This window comes from Chiloscyllium plagiosum, unplaced genomic scaffold (genome assembly GCF_037043375.1).
Source record: "Chiloscyllium plagiosum isolate Xiang-an unplaced genomic scaffold, Cpla_swu_hap1 HiC_scaffold_38, whole genome shotgun sequence".
NCBI lineage: Eukaryota > Metazoa > Chordata > Chondrichthyes > Orectolobiformes > Hemiscylliidae > Chiloscyllium > Chiloscyllium plagiosum.
Genome location: NW_028270176.1, coordinates 10,730,247 through 10,747,692, shown reverse-complemented (window position 1 = coordinate 10,747,692; position 17,446 = coordinate 10,730,247). Strand labels below are relative to the sequence as shown.

At 55.4% G+C, this 17,446-nt stretch overlaps 1 protein-coding gene across 1 annotated transcript in view; it reads left to right on the top strand.

The window, feature by feature from the left end:
• The window catches only part of pou2f2b (POU class 2 homeobox 2b), a 333,861-nt gene that overhangs the window by 201,908 nt on the left and 114,507 nt on the right, over positions 1–17,446 (top strand). The window contains exon 11 of the mRNA XM_087980873.1: positions 22–170. Within this exon, the coding sequence (XP_087836999.1) occupies positions 22–170 (149 nt within the window). The remainder of the gene's footprint in view (positions 1–21; positions 171–17,446) is intronic.

Sequence of the window (17,446 nt, the reverse complement as noted above, 5' to 3'; positions counted from 1 at the left end):
CTTGTGTCGGTACCTTTTCAGAAAACCTGTCTGCAGACGCCACCCTGCCAAGTCCGAACGCGATGAGCAGCCCACCCATTGGCATCGAGGGGATGGGAGGACGCAAGAGGAAGAAGCGAACGAGCATCGAGACAAATGTCCGCGTGGCCTTAGAGAAAAGCTTCCTCGCTGTAAGCATTGACCAAAACCCCACCGAGACACAGGGGGTACCTGTACACCAGCTCGGGATGGTGTGTGTGTGTGTGTGAGACACAGGGGTTACCTGTACACCAGCTCGGGACGGTGTGTGTGTGTGTGTGAGACACAGGGGTTACCTGTACACCAGCTCGGGACGGTGTGTGTGTGAGACACAGGGGTTACCTGTACACCAGCTCGGGACGGTGTGTGTGTGTGTGAGACACAGGGAATACCTGTACACCAGCTCGGGACGGTGTGTGTGTGTGTGTGTGTGAGACACAGGGGTTACCTGTACACCAGTTCGGGACGGTGTGTGTGTGTGTGTGAGACACAGGGGTTACCTGTACACCAGCTCGGGACGGTGTGTGTGTGTGTGTGAGACACAGGGAATACCTGCACACCAGCTCGGGACGGTGTGTGTGTGTGTGTGTGAGACACAGGGAATACCTGTACACCAGTTCGGGACGGTGTGTGTGTGTGTGTGAGACACAGGGGTTACCTGTACACCAGCTCGGGACGGTGTGTGTGAGAGACACAGGGAATACCTGTACACCAGCTCGGGACGGTGTGTGTGTGTGTGTGAGACACAGGGGTTACCTGTACACCAGCTCGGGACGGTGTGTGTGTGTGAGACAGGGAATACCTGTACACCAGCTCGGGACGGTGTGTGTGTGTGAGACAGGGAATACCTGTACACCAGCTCGGGACGGTGTGTGTGTGTGAGACAGGGAATACCTGTACACCAGCTCGGGACGGTGTGTGTGTGTGTGAGACACAGGGAATACCTGTACACCAGCTCGGGACGGTGTGTGTGTGTGTGAGACACAGGGAATACCTGTACACCAGCTCGGGACGGTGTGTGTGTGAGACACAGGTAATACCTGTACACCAGCTCGGGACGGTGTGTGTGTGAGACACAGGGAATACCTGTACACCAGCTCGGGACGGTGTGTGTGTGTGAGACACAGGGAATATCTGTACACCAGCTCGGGACGGTGTGTGTGTGAGACACAGGTAATACCTGTACACCAGCTCGGGACGGTGTGTGTGTGAGACAGAGGGAACACCTGTACATGAGCTCGGGATGCTTTGTGTGTGTGAGACACAGGGAATACCTGTACACCAGCTCGGGACGGTGTGTGTGTGAGACACAGGGAATACCTGTACACCAGCTCGGGACGGTGTGTGTGTGAGAGACACAGGGAATACCTGTACACCAGCTTGGGACGGTGTGTGTGTGAGACACAGGGAATATCTGTACACCAGCACGGGACGGTGTGTGTGTGAGAGACACAGGGGATACCTGTACACCAGCTCGGGACGGTGTGTGTGTGAGACACAGGGAATATCTGTACACCAGCTCGAGACGGTGTGTGTGTGAGACACAGGGAATATCTGTACACCAGCTCGAGACGGTGTGTGTGTGAGACAGGGAATACCTGTACACCAGCTAGGGACGGTGTGTGTGTGACACAGGGAATACCTGTATACCAGCTAGGGACGGTGTGTGTGAGACACAGGGAATACCTGTACACCAGCAAGGGACGGTGTGTGTGTGACACAGGGGATACCTGTACACCAGCTAGGGACGGTGTGTGTGTGACACAGGGGATACCTGTACACCAGCTCGGGACGGTGTGTGTGTGAGACACAGGGAATATCTGTACACCAGCTCGAGACGGTGTGTGTGTGAGACACAAGGAATACCTGTACACCAGCTCGGGACGGTGTGTGTGTGAGACACAAGGAATACCTGTACACCAGCTCGGGACGGTGTGTGTGTGAGAGACACAGGGAATACCTGTACACCAGCTCGGGACGGTGTGTGTGTGTGAGACACGGGGAATACCTGTACACCAGCTCGGGACGGTGTGTGTGTGAGACACAAGGAATACCTGTACACCAGCTCGGGACGGTGTGTGTGTGAGACACGGGGAATACCTGTACACCAGCTCGGGACGGTGTGTGTGTGAGAGACACAGGGAATACCTGTACACCAGCTCGGGACGGTGTGTGTGTGTGAGACACGGGGAATACCTGTACACCAGCTCGGGACGGTGTGTGTGTGAGACACAGGGAATACCTGTACACCAGCTCGGGACGGTGTGTGTGTGAGAGACACAGGGAATACCTGTACACCAGCTCGGGACGGTGTGTGTGCGAGACACAGGGAATACCTGTACACCAGCTCGGGACGGTGTGTGTGTGAGACACAGGGAATACCTGTACACCAGCTCGGGACGGTGTGTGTGCGAGACACAGGGAATACCTGTACACCAGCTCGGGACGGTGTGTGTGTGAGAGACACAGGGAATACCTGTACACCAGCTCGGGACGGTGTGTGTGTGTGTGAGACACAGGGAATATCTGTACACCAGCTCGGGACGGTGTGTGTGTGTGAGACACAGGGAATACCTGTACACCAGCTCGGGACGGTGTGTGTGTGAGACACAGGTAATACCTGTACACCAGCTCGGGACGGTGTGTGTGTGAGACACAGGGAATACCTGTACACCAGCTCGGGACGGTGTGTGTGTGTGTGAGACACAGGTAATACCTGTACACCAGCTCGGGACGGTGTGTGTGTGAGACGCAGGGAATACCTGTACACCAGCTCGGGACGGTGTGTGTGTGAGACACAGGGAATACCTGTACACCAGCTCGGGACGGTGTGTGTGTGAGACACAGGTAATACCTGTACACCAGCTCGGGACGGTGTGTGTGTGAGACACAGGGAATACCTGTACACCAGCTCGGGACGGTGTGTGTGTGTGAGACACAGGGAATACCTGTACACCAGCTCGGGACGGTGTGTGTGTGAGACACAGGTAATACCTGTACACCAGCTCGGGACGGTATGTGTGTGAGACACAGGGAACACCTGTACACCAGCTCGGGATGCTTTGTGTGTGTGAGACACAGGGAATACCTGTACACCAGCTCGGGACGGTGTGTGTGTGAGACACAGAGAATACCTGTACACCAGCTCGGGACGGTGTGTGTGTGAGAGACACAGGGAATACCTGTACACCAGCTTGGGACGGTGTGTGTGTGAGACACAGGGAATATCTGTACACCAGCACGGGACGGTGTGTGTGTGAGAGACACAGGGGATACCTGTACACCAGCTCGGGACGGTGTGTGTGTGAGACACAGGGAATATCTGTACACCAGCTCGAGACGGTGTGTGTGTGAGACACAGGGAATATCTGTACACCAGCTCGAGACGGTGTGTGTGTGAGACAGGGAATACCTGTACACCAGCTAGGGACGGTGTGTGTGTGACACAGGGAATACCTGTACACCAGCTAGGGACGGTGTGTGTGTGACACAGGGAATACCTGTACACCAGCAAGGGACGGTGTGTGTGTGACACAGGGGATACCTGTACACCAGCTAGGGACGGTGTGTGTGTGACACAGGGGATACCTGTACACCAGCTCGGGACGGTGTGTGTGTGAGACACAGGGAATATCTGTACACCAGCTCGAGACGGTGTGTGTGTGAGACACAAGGAATACCTGTACACCAGCTCGGGACGGTGTGTGTGTGAGACACAAGGAATACCTGTACACCAGCTCGGGACGGTGTGTGTGTGAGAGACACAGGGAATACCTGTACACCAGCTCGGGACGGTGTGTGTGTGTGAGACACGGGGAATACCTGTACACCAGCTCGGGACGGTGTGTGTGTGAGACACAAGGAATACCTGTACACCAGCTCGGGACGGTGTGTGTGTGAGACACGGGGAATACCTGTACACCAGCTCGGGACGGTGTGTGTGTGAGAGACACAGGGAATACCTGTACACCAGCTCGGGACGGTGTGTGTGTGTGAGACACGGGGAATACCTGTACACCAGCTCGGGACGGTGTGTGTGTGAGACACAGGGAATACCTGTACACCAGCTCGGGACGGTGTGTGTGTGAGAGACACAGGGAATACCTGTACACCAGCTCGGGACGGTGTGTGTGTGCGAGACACAGGGAATACCTGTACACCAGCTCGGGACGGTGTGTGTGTGAGACACAGGGAATACCTGTACACCAGCTCGGGACGGTGTGTGTGCGAGACACAGGGAATACCTGTACACCAGCTCGGGACGGTGTGTGTGTGAGAGACACAGGGAATACCTGTACACCAGCTCGGGACGATGTGTGTGTGTGAGACACAGGGAATATCTGTACACCAGCTCGGGATGCTTTGTGTGTGTGAGACACAGGGAATACCTGTACACCAGATCGGGACGGTGTGTGTGTGAGACACAGGGAATATCTGTACACCAGCTCGGGACGGTGTGTGTGAGAGAGACACAGGGGATACCTGTACACCAGCTCGGGACGGTGTGTGGGTGTGAGACACAGGGAATACCTGTACACCAGCTCGGGACGGTGTGCTTGTGAGACACAGGGAATACGTGTACACCAGCTCGGGACGGTGCGTGTGAGTGACACAGCGAATACCTGTACACCAGCTCGGGACGGTGTGTGTGTGAGACACAGGGAATACCTGTACACCAGCTAGGGACGGTGTGTGTGTGACACAGGGAATACCTGTACACCAGCTCGGGACGGTGTGTGTGTGTGTGTGAGACACAGGGAATACCTGTACACCAGCTCGGGACGGTGTGTGTGTGTGAGACACAGGGAATACTTGTACACCAGCTCGGGACGGTGTGTGTGTGTGAGACAGGGAATACCTGTACACCAGCTCGGGACGGTGTGTTTGTGAGACACAGGGAATACCTGTACACCAGCTCGGGACGTTGTGTGTGTGAGACACAGGGGATACCTGTACACCAGCTCGGGACGGTGTGTGTGTGAGACACAGCCAATACCTGTACACCAGCTCGGGACGGTGTGTGTATATGAGACACAGGGAATACCTGTACACCAGCTCGGGACGGTGTGTGTGTGTGAGACACATGGAAAACCTGTACACCAGCTCGGGACGGTGTGTGTGTGAGAGACACAGGGAAAACCTGTACACCAGCTCGGGACGGTGTGTGTGTGTGTGAGACACAGGGAATACCTGTACACCAGCTCGGGACGGTTTGTGTGTGTGAGACACAGGGAATATCTGTACACCAGCTCGGGACGGTGTGTTTGTGAGAGACACAGGGAATACCTGTAGACCTGCTCGGGATGGTGTGTGTGTGAAACACGGTGAATACTGTTCACCAGCTCGGGACGGTGTGTGTGTGTGTGAGACAAAGGGAATACCTGTACACCAGCTCGGGACGGTGTGAGTGTGAGAGACACAGGGAATACCTGTACACCAGCTCGGGACGGTTTGTGTGTGTGAGACACAGGGAATATCTGTACACCAGCTCGGGTCGGTGTGTGTGAGAGACACAGGGAATATCTGTACACCAGCTCAGGACGGTGTGTGTGTGTGTGAGACACAGGGAATACCTGTACACCAGCTCGGGACGGTGTGTGTGTGAGACACAGGGAATATCTGTACACCAGCTCGGGACGGTGTGTGTGTGTGTGAGACACAGGGAATATCTGTACACCAGCTCGGGACGGTGTGTGTGTGAGGCACAGGGAATATCTGTACACCAGCTCGGGACGGTGTGTGTGTGAGACACAGGGAATACCTGTACACCAGCTCGGGACGGTGTGTGGGTGTGAGACACAGGGAATATCTGTACACCAGCTCGGGACGGTGTGTGTGTGTGTGAGACACAGGGAATACCTGTACACCAGCTCGGGACGGTGTGTGGGTGTGAGACACAGGGAATACCTGTACACCAGCTCGGGACGGTGTGTGTGTGTGTGAGACACAGGGAATACCTGTACACCAGCTCGGGACGGTGTGTGGGTGTGAGACACAGGGAATACCTGTACACCAGCTCGGGACGGTGGGTTTGTGGGACACAGGGAATACCTGTACACCAGCTCAGGACGGTGTGTGTGTGAGACACAGGGAATACCTGTACACCAGCTCGGGACGGTGTGTGTGTGAGACACAGGGAATACCTGTACACCAGCTCGGGACGGTGTGTGTGTGAGACACAGGGAATATCTGTACACCAGATCGGGATGGTGTGTGTGTGAGACACAGGGAATACCTGTACACCAGCTCAGGACGGTGTGTGTGTGAGACACAGGGAATATCTGTACACCAGATCGGGACGGTGTGTGTGTGAGACACAGGGAATACCTGTACACCAGCTCGGGACGGTGTGTGTGTGAGACACAGGGAATATCTGTACACCAGCTCGGGACGGTGTGTGTGTGAGACACAGGGAATATCTGTACACCAGATCGGGACGGTGTGTGGGTGTGAGACACAGGGAATACCTGTACACCAGCTCGGGACGGTGTGTGTGTGTGTGAGACACAGGGAATACCTGTACACCAGCTCGGGACGGTGTGTGTGTGTGTGAGACACAGGGAATACCTGTACACCAGCTCGGGACGGTGTGTGTGTGAGACACAGGGAATATCTGTACACCAGATCGGGATGGTGTGTGTGTGAGACACAGGGAATATCTGTACACCAGCTCGGGACGGTGTGTGGGTGAGAGACACAGGGGATACGTGTACACCAGCTCGGGACAGTGTGTGTGGGTGTGAGACACAGGGAATACCTGTACACCAGCTCGGGACGGTGTGTTTGTGAGACACAGGGAATACCTGTACACCAGCTCGGGACGGTGTGTGGATGTGTGACACAGGGAATACGTGTACACCAGCTCGGGACGGTGTGTTTGTGAGACACAGGGAATACGTGTACACCAGCTCAGAACGGTGTGTTTGTGAGACACAGGGAATACCTGTACACCAGATCGGGACGGTGTGTGGGTGAGAGACACAGGGAATACCTGTACACCAGCTCGGGACGGTGTGTTTGTGAGACACAGCGAATACCTGTACACCAGCTCGGGACGGTGTGTGTGTGTGTGTGTGAGACACAGGGAATACCTGTACACCAGCTCGGGACGGTGTGTGTGTGTGAGACACAGGGAATACCTGTACACCAGCTCGGGACGGTGTGTGTGTGTGTGAGACACAGGGAATACCTGTACACCAGCTCGGGACGGTGTGTGTGTGAGACACAGGGAATACCTGTACACCAGCTCGGGACGGTGTGTGTGTGAGACACAGGGAATACCTGTACACCAGCTCGGGACGGTGTGTGTGTGTGTGAGACACAGGGAATACCTGTACACCAGCTCGGGACGGTGTGTGTGTGAGACACAGGGAATACCTGTACACCAGCTCGGGACGGTGTGTGTGTGTGAGACACAAGGAATACCTGTACACCAGCTCGGGACGGTGTGTGTGTGTGAGACACAGGGAATACCTGTACACCAGCTCGGGACGGTGTGTGTGTGAGACACAGGGAATACCTGTACACCAGCTCGGGACGGTGTGTGTATATGAGACACAGGGAATAACTGTACACCAGCTCGGGACGGTGTGTGTGTGTGAGACACATGGAAAACCTGTACACCAGCTCGGGACGGTGTGTGTGTGAGACACACAGGGAATATCTGTACACCAACTCGGGATGTTGTGTGTGTGAAACACGGTGAATACTGTTCACCAGCTCGGGACAGTGTGTGTGTGTGAGACACAGGGAATACCTGTACACCAGCTTGGGACGGTGTGCGTGTTAGACACAGGGAATACCTGTAGACCTGCTCGGGATGGTGTGTGTGTGAAACACGGTGAATACTGTTCACCAGCTCGGGACAGTGTGTGTGTGTGAGACACAGGGAATACCTGTACACCAGCTCGGGATGGTGTGTGTGTGTGTGAGACACAGGGAATACCTGTACACCAGCTCGGGACGGTGTGTGTGCGAGACACACGGAATACCTGTACACCAGCTCGGGACGGTGTGTGTGTGAGACACAAGGAATACCTGTACACCATCTCGGGACAGTGTGTGTGTGTGTGAGACAGGGAATATCTGTACACCAGCTCGGGACGGTGTGTGTGTGTGAGATGCAGGGACTACCTGTACACCAGCTCGGGACGGTGTGTGGGTGTGTGAGACAGGGAATACCTGTACACCAGCTCGGAACGGTGTGTGTGTGAGACCCAGGGGATACCTGTACACCAGCTCGGGACGGTGTGTGTATATGAGACACAGGGAATACCTGTACACCAGCTAGGGACGGTGTGTGGGTGTGTGACACAGGGAATACCTGTACGCCAGCTCGGAACGGTGTGTGTGTGTGAGACACAGGGAATACCTGTACACCAGCTCGGGACGGTGTGTGGGTGAGTGACACAGCGAATACCTGTACACCAGCTCGGGACGGTGTGTGTGTGAGACACAGGGAATACATGTACACCAGCTCGGGACGGTGTGTGTGTGTGAGACACAGGGAATATCTGTACACCAGCTCGGGACGGTGTGTGTGTGAGACACAGGGAATACCTGTACACCAGCTCGGTACGGTGTGTGTGTGTGAGACACAGGGGATACCTGTACACCAGCTCGGGACGGTGTGTGTGTGAGACACAGGGAATATCTGTACACCAGCTCGGGACGGTGTGTGTGTGTGTGAGACACAGGGAATACCTGTACACCAGCGCGTGACGGTGTGTGTGTGTGTGAGACACAGGGAATACCTGTACACCAGCTCGGGACGGTGTGTGTGTGAGACACACGGAATACCTGTACACCAGCTCGGGACGGTGTGTGTGTGTGAGACACAAGGAATACCTGTACACCAGCTCGGGACGGTGTGTGTGTGTGAGACACAGGGAATACCTGTACACCAGCTCGGGACGGTGTGTGTGTGAGACACAGGGAATACCTGTACACCAGCTCGGGACGCTGTGTGTATATGAGACACAGGGAATAACTGTACACCAGCTCGGGACGGTGTGTGTGTGTGAGACACATGGAAAACCTGTACACCAGCTCGGGACGGTGTGTGTGTGAGACACACAGGGAATATCTGTACACCAGCTCGGGATGTTGTGTGTGTGAAACACGGTGAATACTGTTCACCAGCTCGGGACAGTGTGTGTGTGTGAGACACAGGGAATACCTGTACACCAGCTTGGGACGGTGTGCGTGTTAGACACAGGGAATACCTGTAGACCTGCTCGGGATGGTGTGTGTGTGAAACACGGTGAATACTGTTCACCAGCTCGGGACAGTGTGTGTGTGTGAGACACAGGGAATACCTGTACACCAGCTCGGGACGGTGTGTGTGTGTGTGAGACACAGGGAATACCTGTACACCAGCTCGGGACGGTGTGTGTGCGAGACACACGGAATACCTGTACACCAGCTCGGGACGGTGTGTGTGTGAGACACAAGGAATACCTGTACACCATCTCGGGACAGTGTGTGTGTGTGTGAGACAGGGAATATCTGTACACCAGCTCGGGACGGTGTGTGTGTGTGAGACACGGGGAATACCTGTACACCAGCTCGGGACGGTGTGTGGGTGTGTGAGACAGGGAATACCTGTACACCAGCTCGGAACGGTGTGTGTGTGAGACCCAGGGGATACCTGTACACCAGCTCGGGACGGTGTGTGTATATGAGACACAGGGAATACCTGTACACCAGCTAGGGACGGTGTGTGGGTGTGTGACACAGGGAATACCTGTACGCCAGCTCGGAACGGTGTGTGTGTGTGAGACACAGGGAATACCTGTACACCAGCTCGGGACGGTGTGTGTGTGAGACACAGGGAATATCTGTACACCAGTTCGGGACGGTGTGTGTGAGAGACACAGGGAATACCTGTACACCAGCTCGGGACGGTGTGTGTGTGTGAGACACAGGGAATACCTGTACACCAGCTCGGAACGGTGGGTGTGTGAGACACAGGGAATACCTGTACACCATCTTGGACGGTGTGTGTGTGTGAGACACAGGGAATACCTGTACACCAGCTCGGGACGGTGTGTGGGTGAGTGACACAGCGAATACCTGTACACCAGCTCGGGACGGTGTGTGTGTGAGAGACACAGGGAATACCTGTACACCAGCTCGGGACGGTGTGTGTGTGAGACACAGGGAATACCTGTACACCAGCTCGGGACGGTGTGTGTGTGAGACACAGGGAATACCTGTACACCAGCTCGGGACGGTGTGTGTGTGAGACACAGGGAATACGTGTACACCAGCTCGGGACGGTGTGTGTGTGAGAAACACAGCGAATACCTGTACACCAGCTCGGGACGGTGTGTGTGTGAAACACAGGGAATATCTGTACACCAGCTCGGGACGGTGTGTGTGTGAGACACAGGGGATACCTGTACACCAGCTCGGGACGGTGTGTGTGTGAGACACAGGGAATACGTGTACACCAGCTCGGGACGGTGTGTGTGTGAGACACAGGGGATACCTGGACACCAGCTCGGGACGGTGTGTGTGTGTGAGACACAGGGAATACCTGTACACCAGCTCGGGACGGTGTGTGTGTGAGACACAGGGAATACCTGTACACAGCTCGTGACCGTGTGTTTGTGAGAGACACAGGGAATACCTGTACACAGCTCGTGACCGTGTGTTTGTGAGAGACACAGGGAATACCTGTACACCAGCTCGGGACGGTGTGTTTGTGAGAGACACAGGGAATACCTGTACACCAGCTCGGGACGGAGTGTGTGTGTGAGACACAGGGAATCCCTGTTCACCAGCTCGGGACGGTGTGTTTGTGAGAGACACAGGGAATACCTGTACACCAGCTCGGGACGGTGTGTGTGTGTGTGTGTGTGTGAGACACAGGGAATACCTGTACACCAGCTCGGGATGGTGTGTGTGTGTGTGTGTGTGTGTGTGTGAGACACAGGGAATACCTGTACACCAGCTCAGGACAGTGTTTTTCCTTGTGAGAGACACAGGGAAAACCTGTACACAGCCCGGGACCGGGTGTTTGTGAGAGACACAGGGAATACCTGTACACCAGCTCGGGACGGTGTGTGTGTGTGAGACACAGGGAATACCTGTACACCAGCTCGGGACGGTGTGTGTGTGAGAGACACAGGGAATACCTGTACACCAGCTCGGGACGGTGTGTGTGTGAGAGACACAGGGAATACCTGTACACCAGCTCGGGAAGGTGTGTTTGTGAGACACAGGGGATACCTGTACACCAGCTCGAGACGGTGGGTGTGTGTGAGACAGGGAATACCTGTACACCAGCTCGGGACGGTGTGTGTGTGAGATACAGGGAATACCTGTACACCAGCTCGGGACGGTGTGTGTGTGAGACACAGGGAATACCTGTACACCAGCTCGGGACGGTGGGTGTGTGTGAGACACAGGGGATACCTGTACACCAGCTCGGGACGGTGGGTGTGTGTGAGACAGGGAATACCTGTACACCAGCTCGGGACGGTGTGTGGGTGTGTGACACAGGGAATACCTGTACACCAGCTCGGGACGGTGTGTGTGTGTGACACAGGGAATACCTGTACACCAGCTCGGGACGGTGTGTGTGTGAGAGACACAGGGAATACCTGTACACCAGCTCGGGACGGTGTGTGTGTGAGAGACACAGGTAATACCTGTACACCAGCTCGGGACGGTGTGTGTGTGAGAGACACAGGGAATACCTGTACACCAGCTCGGGACGGTGTGTGTGTGTGTGTGAGACACACGGAATACCTGTACACCAGCTCGGGACGGTGTGTGTGTGAGACACAAGGAATACCTGTACTCCATCTCGGGACAGTGTGTGTGTGTGTGAGACAGGGAATATCTGTACACCAGCTCGGGACGGTGTGTGTGTGTGAGATGCAGGGAATACCTGTACACCAGCTCGGGACGGTGTGTGGGTGTGTGAGACAGGGAATACCTGTACACCAGCTCGGAACGGTGTGTGTGTGAGACACAGGGAATACCTGTACACCAGCTAGGGACGGTGTGTGGGTGTGTGACACAGGGAATACCTGTACACCAGCTCGGAACGGTGTGTGTGTGAGACACAGGGAATACCTGTACACCAGCTCGGGACGGTGTGTGTGTGAGACAGAGGGAATATTTGTACACCAGCTCGGGACGGTGTGTGTGAGACACAGGGAATATCTGTACACCAGCTCGGGACGGTGTGTGTGTGTGAGACAGGGAATACCTGTACACCAGCTCAGGACGGTGTGTGTGTGAGACACAGGGAATACCTGTACACCAGCTCGGGACGGTGTGTGTGTGTGAGACACAGGGAATACCTGTTCACCAGCTCGGGACGGTGTGTGTGTGAGAGACACAGGGAATAACTGTCCACCAGCTCGGGACGGTGTGTGTGTGAGACACAGGGAATACCTGTACACCAGCTCGGGACGGTGTGTGGGTGAGTGACACAGCGAATACCTGTACACCAGCGCAGGACGGTGTGTGTGTGAGACACAGGGAATACCTGTACGCCAGCTCGGGACGGTGTGTTTGTGAGACACAGGGAATACCTGTACACCAGCTCGGGACGGTGTGTGTGTGAGACACCGGGAATACCTGTACACCAGCTCGGGACGGTGTGTGTGTGAGAAACACAGCGAATACCTGTACACCAGCTCGGGACGGTGTGTGTGTGAGACACAGGGAATACGTGTACACCAGCTCGGGACGGTGTGTGTGTGAGACACGGGGATACCTGGACACCAGCTCGGGACGGTGTGTGTGTGTGAGACACAGGGAATACCTGTACACCAGCTCGGGACGGTGTGTGTGTGAGACACAGGGAATACCTGCACACAGCTCGTGACCGTGTGTTTGTGAGAGACACAGGGAATACCTGTACACAGCTCGTGACCGTGTGTTTGTGAGAGACACAGGGAATACCTGTACACCAGCTCGGGACGGTGTTTTTGTGAGAGACACAGGGAATACCTGTACACCAGCTCGGGACGGTGTGTGTGTGTGTGTGTGTGTGAGACACAGGGAATACCTGTACACCAGCTCGGGACGTTGTGTGTGTGTGTGTGTGTGTGTGTGAGACACAGGGAATACCTGTACACCAGCTCAGGACGGTGTTTTTCCTTGTGAGAGACACAGGGAATACCTGTACACAGCCCGGGACCGGGTGTTTGTGAGAGACACAGGGAATACCTGTACACCAGCTCGGGACGGTGTGTGTGTGTGAGACACAGGGAATACCTGTACACCAGCTCGGGACGGTGTGTGTGTGAGAGACACAGGGAATACCTGTACACCAGCTCGGGACGGTGTGTGTGTGAGACACAGGGAATACCTGTACACCAGCTCGGGACGGTGTGTGTGCGAGACACAGGGAATACCTGTACACCAGCTCGGGACGGTGTGTGTGTGAGACACAGGGGATACCTGTACACCAGCTCGGGACGGTGGGTGTGTGTGAGACAGGGAATACCTGTACACCAGCTCGGGACGGTGTGTGTGTGAGACAAAGGGGATACCTGTACACCAGCTCGGGACGGTGGGTGTGTGTGAGACAGGGAATACCTGTACACCAGCTCGGGACGGTGTGTGTGTGAGACACAGGGAATACCTGTACACCAGCTCGGGACGGTGTGTGTGTGTGTGACACAGGGAATACCTGTACACCAGCTCGGGACGGTGTGTGTGTGAGAGACACAGGGAATACCTGTACACCAGCTCGGGACGGTGTGTGTGAGAGACACAGGGAATACCTGTACACCAGCTCGGGACGGTGTGTGTGTGAGAGACACAGGGAATACCTGTGCACCAGCTCGGGACGGTGTGTGGATGTGTGACACAGGGAATACCTGTACACTAGCTCGGGATGGTGTATGTGTGTGAGACACAGGGAATACCTGTACACCAGATCGGGACGGTGTGTTTGTGTGAGATACAGGGAATACCTGTACACCAGCTCGGGACGGTGTGTGTGTGAGACACAGGGAATACCTGTACACCAGCTCGGGACGGTGTGTGTGTGAGACACAGGGGATACCTGTACACCAGCTCGGGACGGTGGGTGTGTGTGAGACAGGGAATACCTGTACACCAGCTCGGGACGGTGTGTGTGTGAGACACAGGGAATACCTGTACACCAGCTCGGGACGGTGTGTGTGTGAGAGACACAGGGAATACCTGTACACCAGCTCGGGACGGTGTGTGTGTGAGAGACACAGGGAATACCTGTACACCAGCTCGGGACGGTGTGTGTGTGTGAGACAGGGAATTCCTGTACACCAGCTCGGGACGGTGTGTGTGTGAGACACAGGGGATACCTGTACAGCAGCTCGGGACGGTGGGTGTGTGTGAGACAGGGAATACCTGTACACCAGCTCGGGACGGTGTGTGTGTGTGTGTGTGTGAGACACAGGGAATACCTGTACACCAGCTCGGGACGGTGTGTGTGTGAGACACAGGGAATACCTGTACACCAGCTCGGGACGGTGTGTGTGTGTGAGACACAGGGAATATCTGTACACCAGCTCGGGACGGTGTGTGTGTGTGTGAGACACAGGGAATACCTGTACACCAGCTCGGGACGGTGTTTGTGTGAGACACAGGGAATACCTGTACACCAGCTCGGGACGGTGTGTGTGTGTGTGAGACACAGGGAATACCTGTACACCAGCTCGGGACGGTGTGTGTGTGTGAGACACAGGGAATATCTGTACACCAGCTCGGGACGGTGTGTGTGTGTGTGAGACACAGGGAATACCTGTACACCAGCTCGGGACGGTGTGTGTGTGAGACACAGGGAATATCTGTACACCAGCTCGGGACCGTGTGTGTGTGAGAAACACAGGGAATATCTGTACACCAGCTCGGGACGGTGTGTGTGTGAGACACAGGGAATATCTGTACACCAGCTCGGGACGGTGTGTGTGTGAGACACAGGGAATACCTGTACACCAGCTCGGGACGGTGTGTGTGTGAGACACAGGGAATATCTGTACACCAGCTCGGGACGGTGTGTGTGTGAGACACAGGGAATACCTGTACACCAGATCGGGACGGTGTGTTTGTGTGAGACACAGGGAATACCTGTACACCAGCTCGGGACGGTGTGTGGGTGTGTGACACAGGGAATACCTGTACACCAGCTCGGGACGTTGTGTGTGTGAGAGACACAGTGAATACCTGTACACCAGATCGGGATGGTGTGTGTGTGTGAGACACAGGGAATACCTGTACACCAGCTCGGGACGGTGTGTGGATGTGTGACACAGGGAATACCTGTACACCAGCTCGGGACGGTGTGTGTGTGAGAAACACAGGGAATACCTGTACACCAGCTCGGGACGGTGTGTGTGTGTGAGACAGGGAATACCTGTACACCAGCTCGGGACGGTGTGTGTGTGTGAGACACAGGGAATACCTGTACACCAGCTCGGGACGGTGTGTGGATGTGTGACACAGGGAATACCTGTACACCAGCTCGGGACGGTGTGTGTGTGAGAGACACAGGGAATATCTGTACACCAGCTCGGGATGGTGTGTGTGTGTGAGACTGGGAATACCTGTACACCTGCTCGGGACGGTGTGTGTGTCAGACACAGGGAATACCTGTACACCAGCTCGGGACGGTGTGTGTGTGTGTGTGAGATACAGGGAATACCTGTACACCAGCTCGGGACGGTGTGTGTGTGAGAAACACAGGGAATACCTGTACACCAGCTCGGGACGGTGTGTGTGTGAGAGACACAAGGAATACCTGTACACCAGCTCGGGACGGTGTGTGTGAGTGAGACACAGGGAATACCTGTACACCAGCTCGGGACGGTGTGCGTGTGAGAGACACAGGGAATACCTGTACACCAGCTCGGGATGGTGTGTGTGTGTGTGAGAGACACAGGGAATACGTGTACACCAGCTCGGGACGGTGTGTGTGTGAGACACAGAGAATACCTGTACACCAGCTCGGGACGGTGTGTGTGTGTGAGACACAGGGAATACCTGTACACCAGCTCGGGACGGTGTGTGTGTGAGAGACACAGGGAATACCTGTACACCAGCTCAGGACGTTGTGTGTGAGAGACACAGGGAATACCTGTACACCAGCTCGGGACGGTGTGTGTGTGTGAGACACAGGGAATACCTGTACACCAGCTCGGGACGGTGTGTGTGTGAGACACAGGGAATATCTGTACACCAGCTCGGGACGGTGTGTGTGTGTGAGACACACGGAATACCTGTACACCAGCTCGGGACGGTGTGTGTGTGAGAGACACAGGGAATATCTGTACACCAGCTCGGGACGGTGTGTGTGTGTGAGACACAGGGAATACCTGTACACCAGCTCGGGACGGTGTGTGTGTGAGAGACACAGGGAATACCTGTACACCAGCTCAGGACGTTGTGTGTGAGAGACACAGGGAATACCTGTACACCAGCTCGGGACAGTGTGTGTGAGAGACACAGGGAATACCTGTACACCAGCTCAGGACGTTGTGTGTGTGTGTGAGAGACACAGGGAATACGTGTACACCGGCTCGGGACGGTGTGTGTGTGAGACACAGAGAATACCTGTACACCAGCTTGGGACGGTGTGTGTGTGTGTGTGAGACACAGAGAATACCTGTACACCAGCTCGGGACGGTGTGTTTGTGAGAGACAGGGAATACCTGTACACCAGCTCGGGACGGTGTGTGTGTGTGTGAGACACAGGGAATACCTGTACACCAGCTCGGGATGGTGTGTGTGAGAGACACAGGGAATACCTGTACACCAGCTCGGGACGGTGTGTGTGTGTGAGACACAGGGAATATCTGTACACCAGCTCGGGACGGTGTGTGTGCGAGACACAGGGATTACCCTTAGACCTGCTCGGGACGGTGTGTGTGTGTGAGACACAGGGAATACCTGAACACCAGCTCGGGACGGTGTGTGTGTGTGAGACACAGGGAATACCTGTACACCAGCTCGGGACGGTGTGTGTGTGAGAGACACAGGGAATACCTGTACACCAGCTCAGGACGTTGTGTGTGAGAGACACAGGGAATACCTGTACACCAGCTCAGGACGTTGTGTGTGTGTGTGAGAGACACAGGGAATACGTGTACACCGGCTCGGGACGGTGTGTGTGTGAGACACAGAGAATACCTGTACACCAGCTTGGGACGGTGTGTGTGTGTGTGTGAGACACAGAGAATACCTGTACACCAGCTCGGGACGGTGTGTTTGTGAGACACAGGGAATACCTGTACACCAGCTCGGGACGGTGTGTGTGTGAGAGACACAGGGAATACCTGTACACCAGCTCAGGACGTTGTGTGTGAGAGACACAGGGAATACCTGTACACCAGCTCGGGACAGTGTGTGTGAGAGACACAGGGAATACCTGTACACCAGCTCAGGACGTTGTGTGTGTGTGTGAGAGACACAGGGAATA